The sequence below is a fragment of the Arachis ipaensis genome, chromosome B4 (genome assembly GCF_059453495.1).
Source record: "Arachis ipaensis isolate K30076 ecotype BB chromosome B4, ASM5945349v1, whole genome shotgun sequence".
Taxonomy (NCBI): domain Eukaryota; kingdom Viridiplantae; phylum Streptophyta; class Magnoliopsida; order Fabales; family Fabaceae; genus Arachis; species Arachis ipaensis.
Window position 1 is genome coordinate 126,348,382 of NC_142439.1, and position 15,757 is coordinate 126,364,138.

Sequence of the window (15,757 nt, forward strand, 5' to 3'; positions counted from 1 at the left end):
CTCATTCGACTTGGAGACAATAATTATTAAGTGATTTTCATTCTCATTTTTTTATTATTTTTATAAAATGGATCTCAGTTAAACTCTAAAATGATTTTTAAAATTATCTATTTTAAGTATTTATACTAAAAATATTCTAAGATTTTAATTACATCATAAAAGGTTTTTAAAATTAAAAAACAATTTATCATGTTAATTTATATTTATTTTTCATCGAATTACTTGTCACATACTTATACTATGAATAATCTGACACATTTTTTTATATTGGGCTAAACAAAACAATATTACTTTAGCTTTTGTACTAAATATTTGATAAAACAACATCATTTAACTTTAGTGAACCATAAACTATCTTATCCCCCACAAAAAAATGTATAATTATTAAACGATGTCGTTTTAACAAGTACTTAGTGCCAAAAATAAAGCTACGCCCGAAGAATGTATTAGATCTATGAAAAGTAACTTGATGGAAAAAGACTTGGGAATTAACATGATGCAATTTTTTCAATTTAGATATTATTTGTAGTGCAATTAAATTTTTGGAGATATTTTTTATGTAAGAAATCAATCTTAAAAGTCACTTTAAAACTTATTTCAATATAACTTTATCGTTGAACAATAACTAATTTTTAAATTCATTACTCAAAATTAAACTCTAATAAATATATTATTTAAAATAAGGAAAATCGAACTCTAATTTTTTTAGTAAATAAAAATAAATCAATAAATAATAACTACTTCAGAAAAAATAAACCAGTAAATAACAACAATAAAAAAAAAAAAAAAACCATTAACGCAAAAGAAAATGGAAAAAAGAAAGAAACGTGGTGGTCGTGCGGAAAGGGGTGAGCGTAGAGTGAGGTGAGATTGATGTTTGTTCGAACAAGCCAAAGTCACCGCTCATAAGTCATGCCTCTCAAATTACATCGCTAAAGCTACCTCCTCCTCCTTCTTCTTCTTCTTCCGTTTCGTTACATTCATCAAAATTAAACCTCCTTACTCTTAATCTAACCCCTTATTCCCAAATCGTTCGGAGATCTATTCGCTTTTTTTTTTCTTTCAGTAACACGGGTAATTTTTCTCACTCTTCAATTCCCATTTGCTTCTCAGTTCAATCAGGCAAGTTTTTATTCAAAGTTTCGTTCTTTATGCCGTTCTAACATTGCCCATATTCTTATCGAAGCTTTCCATCTTCTCGGTATTGCGTATTTGTAGCAATTTCGTTGTTTCTTACCCCTTTGTAAGAGGGGAAAATGTCTTTCCTTTTTTTTTTGTAAAAAAATTTAATTAATTGCTTGCATTTTATATTTATATTTTTTCCTTATAACTGGGGAATCAGTTTTTCTCCCCTTTCAATTAATTGCATTGCGATCTTAGTCATATATGTGATTATTTTGTCGGAAAAAAATGTTCTTTCTTTTCCTTTGCCACTATTCTTAACTAATTTATTGTGCTTGTAATCACATTTGATTCTTAGTTGATGCTTAATAAACTTACATTTTACTCTTGTTTGAACACTACTCCATGTTTTTATTGTTATGTTGGGGGTTCATTGTGTGATTTTTGTCATGTATATTAATTCTAGTGATAAGTGTTTATGTTTATTTGAATGCCATGTTCAATCTTGAGACAATTTTTGTTTTGTTGCCCTGCTGTGAATGTATATTACTAGAACTATCTTTGATTCTCTTCATTTTGTCGGGTTTCAGATGTCTGCGAATTCTGAGAATGTTGGGGTTTGTTCTCTTTGCCAGAAGGCATTATCTCCTGATAATGAGATGACAAGTGATCCTGCGACAGTTGGTGTATGCGGTGATTGTAAATTTTTATTGCTTGAGGACTATGGGAATCATATGGTTACCCCTCAGAGCTTGCAAAGAAGGTTCAGAGGCCGGTTCAGGCGCAACAGCTCTGAGTCTGTTGACAACATGGTTAATAATTTGAGGCAAAGCAGATCTGCGACTGCTTCTTTGGAGGACGTTCAACAAATTGTGGAGGGGGATGCCGCTGCTTGGGCGACGCAGCATGCTAGTTTACATAATACCCCTAGTGGTTCTAGGAGATGGAGGCGGGTTCTCTCTGATACCGACAGTGATGGTTTCGATAATTGGAGCTCACTTTACGGTGAAAATGAATCAAATGAGAGCTTTAGACGGTATAGGATTCCTCATGGTGAGACTGATTCCCTCTCTTTCAGTGCTTATGGAGGTGACTCAGATGTCTCCGTGGATAGACATAGTATTATACATAGAGGAATGTTTGGTTTACCAGATGTGGGAGATGAGTTTGATAGTGACACCGATATAGATCCAATGCATGCCGGTGTCAGTCACTGGCACTCAGATGATATGGAAGATGATGAGGAAGAGGAGGAGGACAATGAGGACGATGATGAGGAGGAGGAAGAGGATGTCCAAGGGGAATGGGAAATAGCTGATGCTGTAGAAGCGGAAGCCACAGCTCGCCTTCAAATGTTTTTCACCTCAAATTCGAGTGCAAGTAGGGGTAGCAATGTTCGGGTACAAAGGTTTGATTCCGCTGAATCTGAGGTGGTCCAAATGGTCAGTAGCTGGGGAGCTGACTTGGAGGATACTGGCTTACATCCCTATGGTGCCAACTTTGGGGACTATCTCGATGCTAGACAATTCGAAGATTTTCTTGAGCATCTTGCTGAGAATGACAATTCGAGACGAGGAGCACCTCCTGCATCTTTGTCATTTGTGAACAATCTGCCCCGCGTAGTCGTTGACAAGGACCATGAGAAGCATGGTGAACTAGTTTGTGCCATTTGCAAGGATGCATTGGTACTTGGGACTGAAGCTAGTCAGCTTCCGTGCTCTCACCTTTATCATGGAAGTTGCATTTTACCGTGGTTGAGCACACGGAATTCATGTCCTCTCTGCCGCCATGAGCTTCCAACTGATGACAAAGATTACGAAGAGGGAAAGCAGAACGGTGTTCTTCGACATGTAAACCATGACAGGCAGCAACTAGAGATGGTGGATGTGGATGATAGTTCCTCTGATGTCTCTGTCTTGGCTGAAGTAAACGAAGCAGATAGTATTAGTCAAAGTGTAATACATCATACAGAAGTTGTAAGTTCGAATTCTTCCACAAATTCTTCGGCAGTAAGAGGTGGTAGAGGAAGATGGTTTTTTCTTGCCGCGGCTCCAATAGTTAGTTTAGTTGGCATTGTGCTTGTCCTGTGGTTAGGTAACTCACAGATTGAAGGGAATAGGCATCTCAGCGGGCGCAACATGTCCGCACAAGATCATCATACCACCAATGTTTATGCCACACCCGTCCAAAGGGAGAGCAGAAGCAGAAGATGGTGGTGCCCTTTCTAAGTACTTATCCAATTGTTTAAGAATAATAATTCCTTATTGTAGCCACTAGGGATTGGAATTTTAGTTGACTGTGTTTCTGGGGTGCTTTGTGTTCTCACTAATTTCAGTAGTTATGTATAGAGTATAGACTAGTGTTTGTAATAACTAATAACCTTATAACACGATCTTTATTTCTTGTACCTGCTCTCTCTCGTTTGTGCTTCAATGACACAAGTTTTATTTACTGTGATGGACTTAATTCCTTAAACTCCAGAAGTGGATGGTGTTTGTGACCAAAAGTTTTAGGTTGAGATGCACCAGTGGCACTAAAAATATTGTAGAGGTGTTATTGGTGAAAACTCAGAGTGGGTGTCCATTGACATTTGATGCTCAATATAAGGGTGGAGAGTTATGTTCTCAATTCTCATTATTGTAATGTTGTCACTAAATAACTAGGTGAATGGTGTTTGACATTGGACCTAACTTACTAAAAATAAATAAATAAATAATATTTAATAAATTTTAAATATTTTATTTTATACATTTTATTTTATACTTATAAAAGTAAGTTAGGCAATTTAGGCACCACAAATAAAAGGCACCATAAAATTTACCAAATAACTAATAAGACCAAATAACTAATAAAATTTACCAAATAACTAATAAGACGGGTTTTTTAATAATCATTTGGATGTTCATTGAAATCTTCATCACTAGGATCAATGGTCATTGAGAGGGCTTGTTTGAAGCAAGTTTTCCCCCATTAATTAAGAGATTATGTATTTATTCTTTTTATAACTGAAGAGATTGCTTAAAACTAAATCAAAGGAAGATACTGCCTATTTAAGAAATACAAACACTTTTGAAAATTAAATGTGCTACATCAATTTCAACTATGCAAATAAATTAGGGAGAATACTCTACAACTCTAATAAACTTATTAGTTACTGAATATGGTTCGTTTAAAAAAAAATCTGAAAATTGAGTGATTTGAGTCATTAGAGAATCTCCAATGGGGAGTCCGGTTACTATTTAAAGTGAGTTTCCTCACTAATTTCAAAAAGAAGGAGTCTCTGAATGAGAATTTTCATTGTTCAATCAATACTTGCCAAATGGCAAGTTATGTAAAAAATAAATAATTGTATAAAATGTTAATTAATCAAATAGTTATGTTAGTTAATTAAATAATTATATTAAATAATTAAATAATAATTAATTTAATAATAACTATAATGATTAATTATATTAAATATTGATATTTTTATTTAATTAATAATTTATATTAATTATTTAACTAATAATTAATTAAATAATTAAATTATAATTAATTTATTAATAATTATAATAATTAATTAGATTAAATAATTAAATTTTTATTTAATTAATAATTTATATTAATTATTTATATCATCATTAATATTAAATATTATTTATATTTATATTATTATATTAAATTAGCCATTGCAAAACTAGCTGTTGTAAAATTAGCCGTTAGAAACTAGCCGTTACTATGTTACCGTTATTATTAATAAATTAATATTTTGTTACTCTATATATACCACTTAGATACACTTCTATTCTCACACTCTCTACTACTCTTCATCTTCTTCCAAGTTTACGAAATCAAAGTTCTGCTACTATTATTTTTTGTTCGAAAAAATGAATCCAAACCAACTCAACTCTTTCTTCAATTACTTACAAAACTTTTCTTAAATTCCAAATACCCAACAATCTCAAACCTCAAACTCTCAAGTTCCAAATCAAAACTTCCCACTACCAAATAGCAGCCCCATTAAGAGAATTTGCATTTTTCAGTAAGATAGTGATCAGGATCTAGAAAATTTAGGTACTAAAAACAAAACTAACGTGTATAATAACAATTTACATAACTGTGATCAGGATGCAGGATCAAATTAATAAGATTATAGAGACACAACATATATAATATCTATATACTATACTAAGAATTCTCAAGGTGGTTTTTTTTTTTTTTTTTTTTTGACAAATGCAATCAACAATGAAATAAAATGGCCCCATCCAAGCATGGCATGTGAATAGATTCCTTATGTCCAGCTTTCATCGGTTAAGAATTTTTTTTTTTTCATTTCTTTTGAGGAAGATCCTTCTGTTCAATGGAATACTGTTATTTATCCACTAATCTATAACCTCCCTATGGACAACATAAATTGGAATTGAATTTTGCAAAATCAATAATCACAACCTCAGATGTTAGAAGAGTATGTTTATGTATAGAATAGTCCATGCAGCCATTGAGAATACTGCAAAGATATGGACCCAGAACAATACTGCAGCTGCTTCCCTTCCACAGCCTCTTAGATTAGCAACAGCACCTGTCAACAAATAAAAGAATAAACCTTAAAGGTTAAAAGCCTAACACCTGAAAAACTATAAAGTCCAAAATAACATTAAGTCTAGAGATTAATTTTGATACACTATTAGTGTAAAATATTTTATGCTATCTACCGAGCGAGTACTATTATCATGTGCAGCACTTTTGTAGTTATTGTAAGAGTCAAATACTTGGTGAACAAACGTAATAGGGTGACTGTGTTGAGGTTTATCAACTAACCATACATCAAATTTGTTCTCTGATATTAAATTCCTCAAGCAACCTGTGTTCAGAAGTGTTGTGCTAGGGATTTGTGTACCTTTTTAAGGTTTAACCCTAGCAATGTTCAGAAGTGTTCCTAAAAGTGAGGGCTAAGATGGATAAGAGATGTTTATGGCATACCTGAAAGAACTGATGTTGGCATTGAATGCTGAATGAGTAGGACAAACCGAAACATTTTATCATCAGGTGGCAGAAAACCAAGCTTGTCAGCCGTCATTACAATGGCAAGTCCAGCGGGAGGCACTAAAACCAGCCGCCCAAAAATGATAGCAGCAGTTGTCCGAAAACCAAGTTTTGAACTTCCAGGTCCTGCAGACAGATAACCATGATTCATTTATATATTCCTGTTGTAAGAACCAATACATGGAATCCAATACACATGATAAATGAAATTAGATTAAATATGACACTTGTGACAAGAGCTTTATGAAATTACCATCAACAAGGTTTCCTCCTAGTGCCAACAAAATGCACGGAATCATGGCCTCCCTGATCATTAATTAAAGTAACTATTAGCCAGTATCAATAGATTCATAACCATCGCTAATCTAAGACCATGTGACATAGTTTCTTAACATATATTTGATGCCCAACTATTCATGGATGACCTCATAAACAAGATTGAAATGTTTTCCTAACAATACATTTTTGTATAAAGTATTCATTTTGCAAGTAAGCAGATTTTAATTCTACAAGTTAAAAGGAAATAATAAGGTGAAACTATGTACAGGTCTACTTCCTTGTTATTTCAGATATAATCAAGGTTATTATATGCATGTGTTTCCCAAAGAAAAATGTAAAATTTCCATAAGTTGGTATGCTGTTTCCACAGAATAATGAATACTTACAAAAGAACACAAACTAAATAAAAGGATTTACTGCAATCAATATGCATACCCAAGTATCATGCAGCTGTCAGTGAAGAAGAATAATGGGGCATCAGGTGTAAAGATGAGTTTCTTGAGAAATGGGACTGCACCAAGTACCATGGCCAGAATCTGCGAAAACATGCGTAATACACCAAGAAAAAAATCAACTTCGTTTGTCTACTGGCACAAGAATCCATTTACCAAAATAGTGAAAATACGACAACTAAACCAAGCTCCAAGTTTTACTTGCTAATAAAGATATATACCAAGGGTGTTTGCTCTGGGTACGTGATGATTATCACTAGATAAATCCATAATCCTCATATGACATCTATAAGACTCGGCATGTACACTGCTGATTACTAGAATTATTTTTTTTTCTTTTTTAATGCACAAATTTGTTTCTATAATTGCTCTAAAAGATATTGAAGAAAAAGTATCATATATAAACTGGATTGCCATACCAGGACAAGTAAGAAATAACCTTACTTTCCAACCAAAGACAGCAACACAAAAGGAAGGGATATGAGGACACCTAGCATCTAGAATGAGGAAAAGAAAAAACATCAATTATAGGTCTAACAAAGAGAAGCTTACCGATGCGATGATAGGGGGTTGAATAATTTGCTTAAGCTTCAACTTCTCATAAAGAAATGCCCAGATATCTTTAATCTGCACTAGCAACCATGTGTAAACATTGGATCCAGAGAAGAAGAAAAGTAATCGAGGATAGGCATATCTAAATAGGCACTGCATGGATTGTGCAACACATAAAAAATTAAACCATCAATTCACAAACAAAAAAGGAAGATTTTGGCAATTGGAGTTGAAAGACATAAACATCAGAATCATATTAAAATTCCTGTGCCTGTTAAGTTTGAGAAGTTATGACAACTGAGCCTTGTCCCATTAGGTGCGAATATGAAGTTATATAAACTTAAACTTAAACTTCTACAAAAAATTATCATGAAAATGATACTCATCAAATAACATGAATAAAATAAAATAACACAGAAAATAATAATAATAATAATAATAATAATAATAATAATAATAATAATAATAATAATAATAATAAATCTCTTCATCAAGTTAATCTCACCTTCCATTCCCTTGAAGCATTTGATGCTGTCAAAATGACCTCTTCCTTTTGGGTTTCCTCCTCCTTTGGAGCAAGCAATGGAGTTGTTCGTTGATTTTGTTCAGGTGAGCCATCATTATTTGGAGCACCCTTCAGTGGAATGCTTTCATTATCAATGTCAAATGTGCCTTCTGGAGGAGGAGCCAACATATTAAATACATACGTGTATAGGATGATAGCACCAACCTGCGACAGATTAATATTAATAACTCCCGAGTCCTGTGTATGTTTTCTAGAACAATATACTCTTGATCTTAAACAATATACTCTGAGTCCTGAGTATATACTTAAACTATTCTACATTATATCAACCACCCTGAACTTAAGAGTTAATATTGTAGCTGATTATGTGAATAAGTTATAAGTCAAGGCACTAGAATTCAATAACTGAGACACGATGGAGTTATCAAGAAGATATCTATGAACCTACCCACTGGCCAAATGATATATAGGCAGTTCCATCTGTGCTGCATTTTTCAGTGTCACCAAAAGGATTGGATGTGTCTCGACATAAAGCAGCAATCAGGACAAGCGGCACGTTCCCAATATTCCCTGTATAGGAATTTGCAGCGATATAATTAAATTTAACACAAGAAAAACCCAACATATAAAACACAGAATCAACATATCTGCTCTTAAATTTTATTGTAAACAATTATAACGAATCAATCATTCATTCCTTCTCTTATGATTTAGATGTCAATCAAAGTATAACAAGAAAAGTTCGTGTTTTTTCCACTAAGTAAGGTCGGTTGTATGAATCAAACAACGCCATTGTTTTTGTTAGAAACCATGTATGCCCAGAACCCATTGAAAGCAAGCCACGCTTCATGGCTTTGGCCATATTTGATTATAGTTTGTAGTGACAATTGCAACGTGTTTTCTTCATAACTTTTTTTTTTCTCTACAACCCTACCAGCATATTGGTCAACCCAGTATGTTGCCCCCCATGTAAACTATTCTTCGTACTTGGTTTCTATAAATCTAATTTACTTATGACAAAACCACGTAAGGTAAAATTACACTACCCTTTCAAAATATATCCATCCCGACTTTCTCTTTAATGCAAATTCCTAACCTTATGATCTAAAGCATCCACTCAACCGGAACAAAACTCTCACTCCTGCAAATTATATTCCTCTATTGCTTTTCTTTACAACATTCAGTCCTGACTCTCATGTCATCATAATCAGAAGTGCAGATAAAAAAAAAGACAGAGAGCATAAAAAGGACTATTTGATTACCTATTCCAATATGTACAATTGTAAACTTGAAGAAAGGGTATGGGGGGCGGATGATGGAGGCGACAATAAAACCAATTATTGAGCCTGATATGCTACTCAGCACAACGTTGACTGGAATAAACCACCTGCAAAAAAATCAGAGCTCAAATAATTGATGATGTGTGTCGGTAGTGAGTGTGATTTATCCATAACAATAAATAACAAAATTTAAGGTGGGAGAGTTAATTGAGTACTATTTATTTGTCACCTACCAGGCTAGCATCTTCTCCAGGGTAACAGCTTGTCCCAATTGAGAGAATATCAAGCAGGGTAGCAATAGTGTAAAGACAAGCTACAACAACCGAAAATTGGGTGAGACAAAGAGAAAGACAATGAAAACGAAAGGAGAATTCAATTTCATTTTCTTCTGCTTTGGTCTTTGACACCAGTATCCAAACTCATAATGATTGATGCAAACACAGAACAATTCAACAGATAGAGCAATTAAAAAACAGAGAATAGAAAAGACATATATACCCCATTCAAGAGCTTCCTCCCAGAAGCAGGTAAGATGTTAACATACTTTGAAGCCATGAGGAACCCCAAAAAGCACATGGTGAACACCTTTGCTATTGGTAACACTGCAATCTTGATTGAGTCTAACACTGATTCACCTCCTCCACTTCCAACTGCCCCTTCATTCTGCAACATCATTAGAAACCTCCCAACACTAGTTCCCATTCTTCTTTTCTTTCCTTGATGAACAACTCAATTTAATTCAATCCAATCTGAAAATCCCCCAAAGAGAAGCAAAAAAGGGTGCTTTGGTTTGATTTGAGACTTTCTACAAACAGGTGGAGGGGAGTGTGGTTTTTTCTAAGTCAGAACAAGAACACAGAAATGAAGAAACAAAAAAATAAACCAAAAATAGGAAAGAAGTAAAAAAGAAAGAAGATTTATTATAAGGAGGCTACGCCTGCATGAGCACGTGCACAAGAACAATGTGATTCCCCTTGTTTCTTTCTTCTCTTCTCTTCTATTCTCTACCTCTCTACAGAGACGTAGAAACAACACTCACTCACAATCACAACCAATAGAGGGGGAGGAAGAAAAGAAAGTGTGTGTGATAGAGAGAGAGGAATCACATTCCCATTCACTTATCATAATTACACATACACGAATCTATTTTTTTTTGGTCACTATATACACGAATCTAATTTAATTCTAATTTTATAAATAAAACTCTGTTTTATTTTTATTAGAGAAGAAGGTAAGCAAGTCTTTTAAGTAGCATTTATTTTGAGGTATTGAGATAGAGATTAGAAGATTGAGATTCAGTATAGAGACTGGTACTAAAATTGTTGTCTCAATTTCCAAAATTTCAGTATTTCAGTACCTCCAAAAAGTAGGAACATATGGAGATTAAAATTTTTAGAGATTGAGATCTTTATACAAATTAAATTAAAACTTCATTCTTATTTTAATTTCTGTCTGCCACTTTGTACCAAATAGAATACTGAGATTTATTTCAATATCTATCTTAGTTCCTATTTTTCAGTCTCAATTTTTTCGTTTCTGCCTCTCCATCAAATGCTATCTTATTTTTATTAAGAAGACAAATAAATTCTTCCACAAATTAAATTATAAATAAATTATTATTTTTGTAAATAGAAGATACAAATTTTTTTAATGATAATTTCAATAAAATATCTATGTTTTTAGTTTATAAAAATAAAAAGTTTATTTGTAATTAAATTTAATAAATTTTTTTTGAGATAGAAAGTTAAGGATTTATTTATTTATTTTATTAGAAAAAGGTTGAAGTGTCAATTCTTAATTCAAATCTAATATACATGAATGAATATGGCATATAAATACAAGAAAGGGAGCTGTCGTTGTTATATGTTTCATATGATTATTATTTTGTTTATTATTTATGATGAGTTAAATTTAGTTATCTATAATATTTCTTAATTTGACATATCAATTAATCTGTTAGATATATTTAAGAGGAGTTGAATGAAATATGGAAGAAGGGGAGTTACAGGAAAGAAATATCAAATGTGTCAACCGGAAATCTGAAATTGAATGGCAGGGGAATCTCGTCTATTGACAATTAATTACTCCTTTTTTTTGTTTTTTTTTTTCCTAGAAACAGTCTATTTTCCAACTCTAAGTCAACTACTGAACCACTCAACTACTCTTCTATTTAATTTTTTTTTTTTGGACCTGCTCTTCTATTTAATTTTGAACTTGGTTTCTTTTCTAATTTTTAAAATTTGAATTTATTGATAAAAAATATAAGAAAAGTTTTAAGTATATCGAAAATACTGGTTCCAGTTGTTTCTGTTGATCTGGATTATAAATAATATATATAATATATATTAATTGAAATTAACGGTTAAAACAACTAAAATACCGATATTTTCTATACATTTAAAATTTTTCCAAAAATATAAACATATTATATGCATAAAAAATCAATTACCAATAAAATATTATGTATTTGTTTATATTTATATATGTTATTTCATTCATTTTTCTAATAAACTAATTAATCATTTAAATAATCAAATGTTTCCCGGAACATTTGTTTATAAAAAATGTTAGGATTAAGTACGATTTTGATTTCTAAGATATAAATCAAAAAATTTTTTGTTTCCAACTTTTTTTGCATACAAAATCGTCCCTAAGATTTAATTTGGTTTTAAAATCGTTTTTCGAACCAAATTACTCTCTCCTTCTTCATTAAAATACTCAGTTTCTATTCTTCTTTTTCTTTTTCTTCAACTAAAATTTCTACAGCAGCACCAAAATTTCAATTAATATTTTAACAGTAGCAACAAAATTTCAACTAATAAATATTAAAAAATCAAAAATAGAATTTTAACTTACAAAATATCAGAAGCAGAAGAATAAAATCAGAATCAGAAGCAGAAGAACGATAGAATCAATCAAAATGAAATCAGAGTCAACAACAACAATGTGATTAACAAAATCAACAAATCTAACAATGTAATTAATAAAAGAAACATAAGTAGAATAGGTGGAATTGCAGTGACAGTGTTGGCCGCTGCTGGTGGAAGTGGAACAGGGGTTATCCTCTGTGTCTGGTTCAGCGAGAGAAAAGCTGATGAAGATGGTGACGTCCCTAACAGCTTGTTGGAGAAAAAAAGCCAGCTTCGGTGGTCTCAGTTCAATGAGAAAATTGAGGACAAGAAAGGGTGAACGGCTAGGTTAGGAAGGACGAATGAGAGAGACGTCGCGGTGGCTTGGGTATCAACAGTGGTGCTAGGGATCGGGGGATTTTAAGTTCGAGGAGAGGGGATAAAGAGTTCGCTGCGACGAAGCTAGCGCAAACAGGAGAAGAGAGAGGAGGGTAAGGAGACATGCGGCGGTGCTGTGGTAGGAAAAGGAAAAGAAGGATGGCATCGATTCCCTCCCCCATTCCCCTTCCTTCTTCTCCTCCGTCCCTCTTCGCGTGATTCCATTATCCCTTTCATCTATTTTTTTTTCTCTTTTTTTTTATTTTATAATTTTTTTGTCAAAAAAAATTGGTAATAAAATTTAAAATTTAAGTAAAAAAAACCATTTTAAAATTAAGTTAAACCTTAGAAATAATTTTATATGGAAAAAAAAAAGGTTAAAAACAAAAAAAAATTTCGACTAATATTTTAGGAACCAAAATTGTACTTAACCCAAAATATTATCTACATCTTGTACACATAAAAGTTAACTATTAAATCAGTTATTGTATATTCTACACAAATAATTAATTTAATAGTTAATTTTTATTATATAACTAACATATTATTTATTTATTATACAATTGATGTATATATCAAATAAATTGCGGAATTAATTGGTTTATTACAGAAAAACTTTCATGTGAATGTGAACTTATTATATGTATACATATTTGGAAAGATATGTAACTCAAACCCGCAACTTTTTAATTGAGTATGGAGAGTCTATGCCATTTGAATTATATGTATATATGTGTATGTATGTGTGTGATGCTATATAATTAAATTATTTTAATAAATAATTTAATTAAATTAATCTAATAATTTAAGAATTGATAATTATAAATTTTACTTGAAGAATAAAGTAGAAAAAGAATATTTTAGTTGAATTTAGTTATAAAAATAATTCATTCAGTATTTTTTTTCTATATACAAAAATATATTATTTAATTTTATTTTTTTATATGTTAATAATTACACAATAATAAAAAAAAGTAATAACTAAATGATGAGAAACAAATCCTTTTAATGATTTAATTAAAATTTTTACTTTATTCACAAATTTACATTTCTTCTATAAAATTAAAAATATCATCACTTTTTTAATCCTGTAAAATAACCTTATGGTCTTAAATATAAGAAAGTCCTATCTACCATAAAATATCACAATTTTAAATTTTTTTTGTGTGCTCGGTTCCGCAAATATATCTGGACTACCAAGTACCAATGTGGCGGCACATGACACTAAAAGAACAGTAAAAGATGGAACCAAACAAGAATTAGAAAAAGTAAAATAAAATAAAATATTAGCAATCATTTGAACGACCAACAACAGCCTTAACTCTTAAGCCTCAACTAAATCTTAGCCCTACATAGTAAATTCTCATGATGTCAACTCTAAAAAAGGATTTTTTTATTTAAATTAAATAAATATAATATTTACTGATTTAAATAAACGTGCAAGTATTTATCAAAATACGTTTTTAGTCATATCTCGGATATAGTGAAAAAAATAAAAAAATGAACATATCTCGGATGCACTGACCTCGTTCTGTGATACGGGGCGTACCAGTCATATCTCCAATGCACCCGTGATATGAACAAGATCGTATATTGGATACACTGTATCCGAGATATGCGTGTAATCTGCTTTAACTCAGTACATCCGAGATACGCGCATGTATACTGATTTGGGGCAGTGCATCCGAGATACGCGCCAGGGCGTATATAAACCACAACATCCAAGAAGTGCATGGATTAGAGGGAGTTTTTTCAAATTTTTTAGCTTCCACACGTGTGAAAGTGAGTTTCTTCACGAGCTATGACTCCCTAAGGATATGTCCACGTGGGAGACATTAATAGACTGAATGACACTTGGCACGTAGTTGGAGCGTTAGACTTTGAGGTTAGTGTTTAATAGGTTTAATATTTGTAGATTTATATAATTATCTTCTAATACGTTTAGGGTGTTAGTCTTTAGTGACTTAGAAAAAAAAAAAATATATATATATATATATATATATATATGTTTAGGGACAATTAATGGTTTAGATGTAACTAATATGCGGTAGCTATCTGTTTTGGGAATCGCAGCGACCACAGTTACTTTTGCCGCACCGTGTGACACTAGGTCTTCCGCCGCCACTCATCCTGCTTCCCTATATAAAGGAGGCTGGATTTGGACATGCAGTAGAGTTGAGGGATTTTATATTTCACGGTTGCTTGATCTTTGCATTTGTCTAGCGGTGGAGGCCGGAGACCCATACGTTCCACCTTCTGTGGGGTGAAGCCAGCATTACGCTTGAGGATGTTGCCTACCACACTAGACTATGCACTGCCGGAGAGCCCGTTAGGGATTGTACCAACGACTTCCAGCGGTGGCACCAGCACCCGACATGGGAGTGGGTTGAGGATTTATTGGGCGCCAGCCACACCACCGCAGGAGGGAGGGAAGCAGGTATTTGCGGTCAGGATGGCGTTGCTTAGGGACCGAGTGGCACATATTTCTGAAGGGGCAGCCCCAGAGACTCTCTAGCAGTGTGTCCGATACTACCTGATGATGCTGATTGGGGGCTGATAAACCCATATTTTATGATATATTTTGTGCTTAATTTGAGTGATTTATTCAATCCTTCACCCACTTATTCATATTAATTGCATGGTTTTACTTTTCCTCCCTTATTATGTGATGTATGTGAAAAACATGTTTCCTATGCTTTAAAATTAATTATTTTAATTACCTTTATTTCCATTCGATGCCGTGATTAGTGTGTTGAGTAGTTTCAGATCTTCTAAGGCAGGAATGACTTAAAGGATGGAAAAAGAAACATACAAAAATGGAAGGAAAGCACAAAGGAGTTTCTAAAGAAACTGGCATCCACGCGATCGCATGGGCGACGCGGACGTATGCCAAGCGCGAATCAACAGCGACGCGGCCGCATGACTGACGCGACCGCGCACCTTAAGCAAAACACATATAACGCGGTCGCATGACTGACGCGACCGCGTGACAAGAAAAGCTCCGAATGACGCGACCGCGTGACCCACGCGGACGCGTGGCAGAGGCCACGCACCAGAAATTGCAGAAAACGCTCCCAGCGATTTCTGAAGCCCTTTTTGGCCCAAATCCAAGTTTAGAAGGCATAGACCAGAGGTTATAAAGTGTGGAAATGCATCCATTCAAAGGGAGCTCGCCAATTTAGTTACTTTCCATGATTTAGATCTAGTTTTGAGAGAGGTTCTCTCCTCTCTCTCTTAGGATTTAGGACTTCTCTTAGTTTTAGGAGTGACTCTCAATCCCAGGTTTAATGTTCCTTT

The 15,757-nt window shown here is 33.2% G+C and overlaps 2 protein-coding genes across 4 annotated transcripts; one reads left to right on the plus strand and one right to left on the minus strand.

Moving 5' to 3' along the window:
- Positions 1 to 819: 819 nt before the first annotated feature.
- Positions 820 to 3,527, plus strand: LOC107639747 (RING/U-box superfamily protein). 2 transcript variants are annotated; one of them, XM_016343335.3, is made up of 2 exons: positions 820 to 1,122; positions 1,713 to 3,527. In XM_016343335.3, the coding sequence occupies exon 2, from the start codon at positions 1,713 to 1,715 to the stop codon at positions 3,348 to 3,350; it is 1,638 nt and encodes a 545-aa protein (XP_016198821.1). In that variant the 5' UTR covers positions 820 to 1,122; the 3' UTR covers positions 3,351 to 3,527. The 2 variants fall into 2 exon arrangements, with proteins under 2 accessions (XP_016198821.1, XP_016198822.1); XM_016343336.3 differs by having other exon boundaries at positions 828 to 1,074.
- A 1,643-nt stretch (positions 3,528 to 5,170) lies between these two features.
- LOC107639749 (Auxin efflux carrier family protein) lies at positions 5,171 to 10,378 on the minus strand. Of its 2 annotated transcripts, XM_088485467.1 has the most exons (11): positions 9,732 to 10,378; positions 9,467 to 9,546; positions 9,216 to 9,340; positions 8,402 to 8,523; positions 7,933 to 8,157; positions 7,428 to 7,502; positions 6,859 to 6,959; positions 6,398 to 6,450; positions 6,082 to 6,270; positions 5,551 to 5,680; positions 5,411 to 5,454 (listed from the first exon to the last, which is right to left on the minus strand). In XM_088485467.1, exons 1-10 carry the CDS (start codon positions 9,933 to 9,935, stop codon positions 5,559 to 5,561), a joined length of 1,296 nt encoding a protein of 431 aa, XP_088341593.1. In that variant the 5' UTR covers positions 9,936 to 10,378; the 3' UTR covers positions 5,411 to 5,454; positions 5,551 to 5,558. The 2 variants fall into 2 exon arrangements, with proteins under 2 accessions (XP_016198823.1, XP_088341593.1); XM_016343337.3 differs by having other exon boundaries at positions 5,171 to 5,680.
- Positions 10,379 to 15,757: the final 5,379 nt, after the last annotated feature.

Bases quoted from the DNA above. Each gene is read 5' to 3' on its own strand.
- LOC107639749 (XM_016343337.3), bottom strand. From the start codon at position 9,935: ATGGGAACTAGTGTTGGGAGGTTTCTAATGATGTTGCAGAATGAAGGG. The intron at 9,341-9,466 runs GTAGGTGACAAA...ATTTTTTTGCAG, and splicing joins CTGGAGAAGATGCTAGCCTG to GTGGTTTATTCCAGTCAACG. The intron at 6,451-6,858 runs GTATGCATATTG...ATTAATGATCAG, and splicing joins GACAGCTGCATGATACTTGG to GGAGGCCATGATTCCGTGCA.
- LOC107639747 (XM_016343335.3), top strand. From the start codon at position 1,713: ATGTCTGCGAATTCTGAGAATGTTGGGGTTTGTTCTCTTTGCCAGAAG.